The sequence below is a fragment of the Limulus polyphemus genome, unplaced genomic scaffold, assembly GCF_000517525.1.
Source record: "Limulus polyphemus unplaced genomic scaffold, Limulus_polyphemus-2.1.2 Scaffold134, whole genome shotgun sequence".
NCBI lineage: Eukaryota > Metazoa > Arthropoda > Merostomata > Xiphosura > Limulidae > Limulus > Limulus polyphemus.
The window spans coordinates 934,699-945,091 of record NW_013665744.1 but is presented as its reverse complement, the minus strand read 5'-3'; the positions used below and the strand labels follow the sequence as shown (position 1 = coordinate 945,091).

Below are 10,393 nucleotides of genomic sequence, written 5' to 3'. Positions count from 1 at the left end.
TATATATATAATAGATAAGACCTGGTATTTCGTATTATCAGGAACGTAATAATTATTTATAAATGCAGTCGCCACTTTCCCGTTCACTGTTTAGCACAGTTTGCCCCTAGTGATATTTATATAGCTTGTTATCGGAGTAGGAGTGTGTGTGTGGGATCAGTAGGCATTTCTGAATCCAACGTTATAGTGACCTGAAATCTTATGTTTTCATAAACGAATGAGAATTTTGAAGAGACCGTATATTTTGGGAACATCAAAATCACCATTCTTTGTCGCATTAAAACAGGGCAACAGAAGCTTTTTTTTATTGAACAATGAAAGTAAGCTGGAAGCTACTGAACAAACTTATGTGCACAGATCCACTGCCTAGACAGTTTGATGTGTCTGCTTTTCAGTTTTAATCAGTACGATGACATTTCTTGTTCGAATTTACGGAAAATTACAGAAAAGAACACGATATGTATTCAATCAATTTATTATACGTGAATTGGTATAGGGCATGTGTGAAATTCCTGCTAATTCGTTTGGTCTTTTAAGCGCCAATGTTTACAAAACGGCCTTTTGCGAAACTTTGCTTTCTGTGTGACCCAGTGGTCCATTGCAGTAAATACTGGGTATTTAGCGGTATTTGCGTGTTATATTCGTGACACGTTTGTTTTCGAAAAACTGTATCTATGTCTGATGACGTAGAGTTCCGTGAAGTTCAAGTTATTATGCAGACAGTCTACTTTGACGAGAAAACAGACTCACTTCTGTAGAAAGCTAACTACATCTATTACTTTACGCTACAGCTTTATATATTTCTACTTTTTTAAACATTAATTTCAATGGCGTATAACGCCTAGTCTAGTGTCCAAATAACTTTCTTTGGTGCTTGAGAAGTAAAATACTTTAAAGAATTTTTAACACGATAAATGACGTGTTTCTAGAGTTTTTATTTATTCTTTATCGTAGTGGATATTTTATGTAAGTAACCCGTACTGTCAGAGAAAACGTAGAAATGGGGTGTGGTATGCAGCCTGTGACTTCCTGTCATTTTGAAAAAGCGAAGAGCAGTGAAAAAGATAGGCCTCTTAGAAACTGATCTCGTGAAAGAACAATTTGTTGGCGCTGTACAGGTTTTTAGCAGAAAAGAGTGTACCTAAAAAGTGGTTTAACAACTATATGTTTTAGCGTCAGATAAAAATGTTTCTCGGCAATAAACTTGGGTTTACTCTCCGAAGTTGTGTGTACAGTTTTCAAATTCTTGACTTAAATAATTAAAAAAAAAGACCCGTGACACCAAGAATGCAACGTTGAATAAAACTAAAGCACATCAGTCCTTTTTGACAAATTAGTCAGTATTAATGAACAGCGATTTTTTCTGGCGTTATAGAGAATGTAGGTTAGTAAATCGGTAGAATACAAACTCTTGTCCTTTTCACTACACAGCTTGTGGACATACTCGCTTAAAAAGGGGGAAAATAAATAAACTGTAATTAATAATTGTATGATAAACTTGCGAACCAATGATGATCGTTTTACATTAAATTCAACTTTTATATATTGGGTGGTAGTTTATCAAACGCTTAGTAAATTTTATTTTATGGTATTCTTTTATATACAGTCCCTAGGCTTAAATTTAGTTTTTATGTAGCATACCCGCTTTTTCAGTTCAAATTACTCAACAGTTAAAGGTATTTAAATATATTTTTTTTTTCCAGTGGCTGTTAGTGATTCAGGCAGATTGAGTCGCTAAATTTGAATAATGTTTGTTGAAGAGCCTCCCTAGTCAATCAGCAATAAGTTTGATGGGTTATAACGATAAAATCTGGGTTCGACCCTTTCAGTGAGCATAGCGCAGGTAGTTCATTTTGTAACTTTGCACTTAACGAGTCCCCCGGTGGGACGGCGGTACGTTTACGGATTAACAACGCTAAAATCAGGGGTTCGATTTCCCTCGTTGTACACAGCAGATAGCCCGGTGTTCTATGAAACACGCGCGTACACATGTAACGAAAAAATTTGGGTAAATGTTCTAAGGTGCTTAGCAATAAACTTGAACCCTTATGTCGCTATAACTCAAGGTTCGATCCTCTCTACAGACACAGCGCAAATGGCCATTGCACAGCTTTGCGCTATAAGTAACGGTATCTTGTTTAAGAAGTACGAAATAAATCTGAATTTATTATCGAAGGCGTGTTAAGATTGGATAATTTGTTTTACAGTTTTAAAGAAACACTTGCTCTTAAAAAATGTCACTTTTTCATGTTTAGTTTATTATTACAACCTCTATGTAAACAATATTAAAAAAATCAAAAAGGGAAAAAAAAAGACTAAGATATTATATGTCAGTCAGTTCAATTAATGGTAACCGTTAATTTTAGTGTGCGGTAAATACCCGTAGTGGTAAACGTTAATATTAGTCCGCGGTAAATGCCCGTGGCGGTAACTGTTAATTTTAGTCCTAGATAACTACCTGTTATAGTCTGAGGTAATATCTATTCTAGTCGTCCCTAAATTTTAAGTGATAGAAGTGGTCTACACCGCCCACGCCAACTATTGGGCCACTATAATCGATTAGTCGGATATGACTGTCATTATTATAACGCAACCACGTACCTAAGGTACAGTGCGTGATTTTCTTTGTTTCTTGGCGGTAACGAGGCACGAACCAGGAAACATCAGATTCTCAGTCCTGCACGCAAACCACTGAGCTATGCGGTACATACGTGTAGGGCGATTAACGACAATTTTAAGTCTCAGTGTACGCAGTATACGTTTAGTTATACAACAATGTATGCCGATTTATGGTCGCCGCAGCGAGTATGGTAATCTGGTTTATAGAGTAAGAAATGCAGGCTTTCGATTTCTTGTTTTAAAAATGCGAACTTTTAAATAAAAAAAAATTGAATCGGATTACTTTTCTATATCTGTAAAAGATTATATGAATGTTACCTATATTATATAAGCCCTAGAGGCAGATTTTTTGTGCGGTTCATTTACAGTCGCTGTGAAATTCAGGTCGTGCAATATATGTACATGTTTCAATTCTGCATTTTGGTGCAAGGCTACACGCTTAATCCTTACACGGGTGACCGTTATGTATATAGAGTGGACATTTCCATCTACCACAGCAGTTTTTTCCAAACTTTAAATAGCGACGACCTCCTAACTCAGCAAAGTTTCCGTTGTGCCCCTTCTCCTTCACATTAAAATTTTCTCAAGTGATAACAGTAAAATAAACATTTTCTTTACGTATTTTTAATAATTTTTAACAAAAATGAAAAACTGTTTGTAAAGAGGGAGTAAATGCCAAAGCAAAAAAAAAAAATATATTTAAGTCTAAAGTGATACTTTTGTTAGGTTATTGTCGTTTCCAGCTCTTCTGTTTCTTTTGGGCTCTCCCGCCAAAAGCCCCCACTCCCACCCACAGTTTGAAAACACTGTACTACAGAATTAAATTTAAAGTCCGACATGTTAAATCCACCGCCTCGTGTACTTTACTCGTTAGTGCGTGTATGCTACCCTCTCCTACAGCGGAATCGATACACTCACAGACGCACACACATAACTATATAAGGTACATATTGTCTAACGTGGTGAATTAAAAAAACAAACTTTGCATCATGAATACTTAAGATAGAAACAGAATATTTACGATCTGCGTCTAGCAGAAATAAGTTTCCCATTGTTCTTTTTCCGTCGAAAGGAAGTTTAACATTATTACCCCCCACCCTTTTTTAGAAATATGTATACATGATTCATAAAACATAGCAAGTTCAAGCAGGTTAATTATTGTAATGTAAAAAATATGTAAAGCAAAGCTTGTATACACAGAATATATCTTATTTTCACGTTCAATATATTCCGTTAATAAATTTTCTTCGGACTTAAATAGCGACAAAGCTCTGCTGTATATACCCCCCCCCCCCCAAGTGGCACAGTGGTATGTCTGCGGACTTATACTGCTAGAAACCGGGTTTTAATACCCGTGGTGGGCAGAGTACGGATAGCCTATTGTGTAGCTTTGTGCTTAATAACAAACTGTGTACTTCTTACTAATATTATAATAGCTAATAAATAATACATTTTCTTTGGATGTTTAATAGCAACAAAGCTCTGCTATATGTATCGAATTTGAGAGCCTGTCGTCTGTGTACTTATTACAATTATTATTATTTTTCTTGACTTAAATCGAACTTTTTGGAGTCCTTTAAAGTGAAGTACAAAAAGAAAATTATATACATATATTTATTATGATATTGAACCTCAAGGAGTCACAAGTTTGATTTAATTAAAATTTATCGTTGTCTACAAGGTGAACCTTGTTAATGATGTGTAAACTTGTTAGGCTTATGGTTACATGTACAGTCACAACTGAATGCTATCTGTACCTAGCCACAAAATCGTGTGTTTTCTCAATATTTATTGAGCTGAAACTGGAATTGTATTAGCTGGCGAATTAAGGGTCCACATTTGCCTCCCAGTTTATGTGTAATGGACGTTGTTGGTAATCCAGCATCCAGTTTGTTTGAGATCATTTGTTTTACAGAAACTAACATGATAATCTGCCCAAATTTATGCTGAATCTAGGATTCCATCTGGTAAGAGTAAATTCATAGCTTTTGTCTTATTTCAGTACCAAAATTAAAGTTTTCTAAACTGGTGGAAAGTAATGAAATTGTATTAAGATCCTTATTTTTCCACCAGTGGATTTTTGAAACTGATATTACATAGTGAAGGGGGGGGCAGTGATGCAAGTATGCCCCCGCAATTGTGGGGTGGGGGCCGAATCAGCCAGAGTTGTAATTACAGGTATAGGGAAGTAAATGTATGGGCCCAATTTTTATTGGGGGGGGGGGCATCTTTTGTAGTTGCACCAGTGGAAGGAAGGAGGGTACTGTGAGAATGAGAAGGTGTCCTGTTGAAAATCGAACAGAGTTTCTAGAATGTACATTACACCAAAGGAGGAAAGCTGAACAATAAGGCATTTGTAGATCACTTGAACAGTTTTCAAGGGGAATTAATAACTATACAGTGATATCAATGGACTCGTGAAACTTTTATATTAATATGTATATCCTGACGTTATTATTGTCAGTTAGTTCGTCAATATAAACCCTCAAGTGTTGTCTTCTACCCTCAAATGCAATTTGCAAAGTGAAGGACGTTTGGTTTGACAGTCAATGGAAATACGGTTTGGTATATCTGACACTATCATGCTGCTACATGAGGGGGGGGGGGTTTCTTATGAAAATTAGGACAAGGCATACTGAAGCAGCTTTTTACCAATTCTAGATATAAAAAAAAATGAAGGAAAGGTTATTGAACTTTTATGATACTTTGCTTTGTGGGTAGTAATATTTCAGGGAAATTAATTTGAGAAATCTTAAACATAATGTAACTATTTTGGATTAAGTAGAATGATTAAAGAACTAGAAACTTCTGCAACAGATGTGCTCACTACACAACAAAAGCTGTATTATTCAAATGATTAGCTATTCAACAGACATACCCAATAGACACGTACATTCTGTATTAATATCCTATCATCAAATATGCAACTCTAGCATGCTCATTATACAGTGAGTTCCATTGTTTATCTGAATTAAAAAAAAAGTAAATATGGAAGTAGGTATAACGAATTTTTTAAACAAATTTGGTGTAAGGATGTTAAAGAATGTGAGACACTGAAATATATTTACTGTTTTGTACAAGAACATTATCTACGTTTCTATGCATAAATTATGGTATATTTCCAATTGAACACAACCATAAATATACACTCGGTAAAATTATGAGTAATGGTATATAATAAAGGACCATTTCAGATTAACCCATGTTTTAATCAAGGGATAAAATAAATGCTTATGTAGCCAATTCCAGTATTATTTGGTGTATAGGGGTGATATATTTGTTCTGTTGTATTCCCATATAGCTAAACTGATTCACAACCTTTGACTTGGAAACCTTTGAAATTGCCTATCTTTATCATTACATTAAACTGTATTTGCTCCCGACTATCATTCGTCTGCTAAGAGTACAAAAAAATCACATTTCAAATTTCAGTTAAATGTCACATTTGCATGTGTGTTAAATTATTTGTTCAATTGCTCAAATTGTATGGCATACTTACCACCAATAGAAAGAAAGAATGCATGTATGAAGTAAAATATGAAAAAGTCAAAATGTTTAGTTGATGTTACTTTACAATTTTAATATATATAGTTTTGTTAGTTAGATTTAAGTCATGTTTACCTGTATGTTTGACATCCCAGAAGCGAGTATGAGTAGAGGTAAAGTAACATTAGCCATAGTGTTATATGCATGTATCAAAATTATACACACAAGTGATAATGTCTTATGAAACTAAGATGTATATTAATTTGTTTATGATGGCAATAGCTTAAAACTATATAAAAAGAAAGCATTAATCAAGTGTTATTGAAAGATATTTGACTAAAACATTGCAATATACATGCCATTTTTATATTATTTTAAAAATAATGCTTGTTATATTGAAATAAATTTTGATACCTGGAATGGTCACTAATTTGTTATTAATAACAATCAAAGTTTATGAAATTGGAATGTAAAAAAATAATCATCTTTTTTTTGTACATGCAAAAATGTAAGAGCTTATGGACCTTTGAAAATGCATCTTCACTGATGTAACTAAAATATGAACAGTAGAATATCACTGACCCTGTTAAGCTTCCAGATTATAGGTTACAAGTAACCAATCATTTACTGTAAAGTTCATATTAAGAATAAATTGGCAACAAATATACATTGAGATAAAAACAATCTTAGGCTTCTTGGTATGCTATGAAAAACCACCTGAAATTGACAATTTTTTGAACCTACAGTTTGTTCTGTAATTCATTCAATGATTATGTAATGTAATTTATAGAGAAGAAATGACCGTATTTTGTTTTCAGTTTTCTATTGTATTTTGATTGTTTATTAGCACAAGTATTTTGACTGAAAATACATTCTATGTCTGATTATAAACAAAAAAAAAAAATCTGTTAAGAAATTACAAAGTTATTAGATCAAACTTGTTATTTATTAAATGGAAATGCGATTCAGTTTTGTTTTAGAAACATTTTTGGCAAGCAGAATTTATTAAAAATTTATAGAGTGAAGTTGTACGGACAACTTATCTGGCAATTAAGTTGGATGATATTTTGGTTCACTTTCACGTTCCTTTCCAGATCAGTGTGGTAATGTCACAAAAGTGATTGAATTTTTTTAAAAGTGTACTGCATTATATAGTGTGATATGTATTATTCTTCAACTTTTAATAGCTTGTTCTTTTCTAAATTAATCATATTGGGTAAATAGAAATACAAAATTGATTTAAATATATCACATGAAGATGAGTAATGATAAGTACAGTGTTTAATAGTTACATTTATGTACTTAGGTACTGGTTATAATTTCTTTCGTTTCTTGAAACTATTTTCATGTGACTCCACCAAAGTGTGTGTCATTAACCAGTTCCATACATGGATGGATAACTAGGTTCTTATTAGTTTCTACTAACTGTTACCCACCCACTTTATCTGATATTTACAGAATGCTTAAATGCATGAATAAATTGTAGAAATACTTATTTTGATTAGAATTTGTACCCAGAATAATTAAATTCCAATATAATACCTTATCAACATATATATATATATACATTTTTTTTTAACAGTATTATTTGAGTATGAAGTTAGATCAGTAACAACCTTGGAATTAAAACTAAAGATATTAAAGATGTACATTATTAGAATTTTCTTTTTCTAATGTAGCTGAATACATTTAAAGTAGTTTAAGAGTTGCAGCTGGTACTAAATGTACATTTTTGTCTTGTTTTAAGTTGCATATAACAGTTTGCTACTACTTAATTTACAGGGCAGCACACCAAAAAAGCCTACAATCCAGTTTGATGACAGCAGAGGGGTGAGTATTTTGGCTTAGAAAAAAAGTTTATATAATTTATCTTTACTATTTCAGGATGAATGAATACTGTTTACATTAGTTTTATAGGAAATTAGAGATTCAAGAAATTAAGGAAAGCTAAAATAATACCTTTATTTTGAATCTGTACTTGTAAGTTTTCAAACAAACGTATTAGTTATACTTGGAGTAATCTTTGTTTTAGCAACTTTTTAAAAGGTATATTTGTTAACAAAATGGAATAGTAGACTAGTATAATATGTGTGCCACAGGCATATGTGCAAAGTCTGCCATTAGACTATGGCTTTGTCAGACAGTGGTGAATGAATGAAATAGTGACTATTGTCACTGTTGTTCAGCTGATAACAACTGAATGAAATAGTCTAATGGAAGTCTTTTTCACATTTGCTGATGGAAGCAGTAGGTTAAACAAAGGTGAGTGTATTCCAAAAAATACTTGTCGCTGTTGTTCAGCTGATAACAGCTAAATGAAATAGTCTAATGGATATCTTTTTCACATTTGCTGATGGAAGCAGTAGGTTAAACAAAGGTGAGTGTATTCCAAAAAATAGTTGTCGCTGTTGTTCAGCTGATAACAGCTAAATGAAATAGTCTAATGGAAGTCTTTTTCACATTTGCTGATGGAAGCAGTAGGTTAAACAAAGGTGAGTGTATTAAAAAAATAGTTGTAGTATATATTTAGTACCATAAAGCAGGCTGGTTAATATTTAGATACTTGTGCTATAATTATATTTCCAGTGTTACAGAATACATATAGTGTGATTTGTTAAACTATCTTGGGAGCACACATTCCCAAAATTGTATTTTATTAGAAAGTTACCTTCACAGAAAATGTCATTTTAAGTATTTGTAAAATGTAATTGAGCTTTGGAAGAATATTGTTAACTACATAAAACAACTTGTAAAGATTCTTTTGAAGGATTTACAGATGTTTTTTTGGTATATAGAAAATACAACATACAAATTCAGATTACAGGGTTTACTAAATCACAGACTAGACATTACAATAATATAATGGTTCATTCTCTAAAGAAGCTACTAGCTTAATCATTCTCAGTTGTCAGGCTTTAGTAAGATCAAAATATTTCAAAAGGTAAAGATTTATTTGGAGCTCATATAGAGTATTGAAATTTCTGTATGAATTGGCAAGAGTCATTTTGTATATGTAAAAAATATTTGTTTTTCAATACCGAGATGAATCTGTCATAATAACACATGATTTACAGTTAACAAGGTAAAATTTACGACCATTATAACACTTTCTCTCTGCAAGTAGAAAGCCTTGACCATGTTGAACCTGTGTTATATCATGGTAATAAGTTTTGTGAAAGGTCAAGTATTCCACCTGCTAGAACATCCCAGCCAGCCTGATGAGTCCTGGTATTGAGGGAAAGGCCTCATCAGCACTGGATATAGTAGATATAGTGTGGTTAACATGTTGCAACATATTATTCTGTTTCTTTGCTTCTAAGTTCTTAGAATAACATTGGGAAACTGTGATTACCTTTTTGCTGCATACAGAAACAGGTATGTTAATGACGTATCGCTTGATAAAGCCCTTTCTTTTTCTTCTGTTAATAAACAGTGAATGCGTTTTTAGTCTTGCTGGTTATGTGTTCTTCTGTACAACTCATTCTTTCTATTTATAATGTTGAATATATTTAACGTTAACAACATAGGCAAGTTTTTAGGTGATGGAAAATCAAGATGGACATATCTAGTCTCATTGTTGAGCCGTTGACCCAAAGAAAGCCAGGCAGTTCATAACGCATACTAAAAGAAGAATTTGCATTGGTTGTAATGGTAATAGCTAATAAGCAACATGCATGATTCTTTGGATTTGCCTTGGAAAGACGCTTGTATTTGAACACTTGTGTTGCCTTGAAAGAGTACATATCTCTTGACATTAACCTTGAAAATAATAGGCAAACTTTTATGCAAATCTTGGCCTTCCTTGGGTGGAGCCCCCTTTTAAATAAATGTGTTAAAAAGGAAGTTCACAAATGTTGTATAATAAAAGACAATTTCTGTAACAAATTGCTACTCCCTCCCGATGGCACAGCGGTAAGTCAGAGAGCCTATAACGCTAATAATCGGGTTTCAATACTCGATACCCGAGGTGGGCAGAGCACAGATAGCCCATTGTGAAGCTTTGCGTTTGTCAACAAACAAATTTCTTTTCAAGTAAGCAGCGTTTATAATATCTTGTATGTCAATCGATTTTTCATCTCAAAACAGTATGGTACAAATATAATTTTGTGAAATTGTAACTTAATAGAATTAAAAAAAAAAACCACCAAAACTGCTCACAGTCGCTACTGTAAACAAAAAAGTTTTCAAAAATGTACTAAAACTGTCGCCATTCCACAAGAATTAGACCGTGACCTCTTTTTTTACCACCGGTGGCTCAGCTTAAGTTTATAATTAACACCAAAGTTCG

General features: G+C 33.1%; 1 protein-coding gene across 1 annotated transcript in view; it reads left to right on the top strand.

The window, feature by feature from the left end:
* The window catches only part of LOC106473822 (RNA polymerase II elongation factor ELL-like), a 68,880-nt gene that overhangs the window by 13,170 nt on the left and 45,317 nt on the right, over positions 1–10,393 (top strand). The window contains exon 2 of the mRNA XM_013934499.2: positions 7,888–7,935. Coding sequence (XP_013789953.1) covers positions 7,888–7,935 — 48 coding nt within the window. The remainder of the gene's footprint in view (positions 1–7,887; positions 7,936–10,393) is intronic.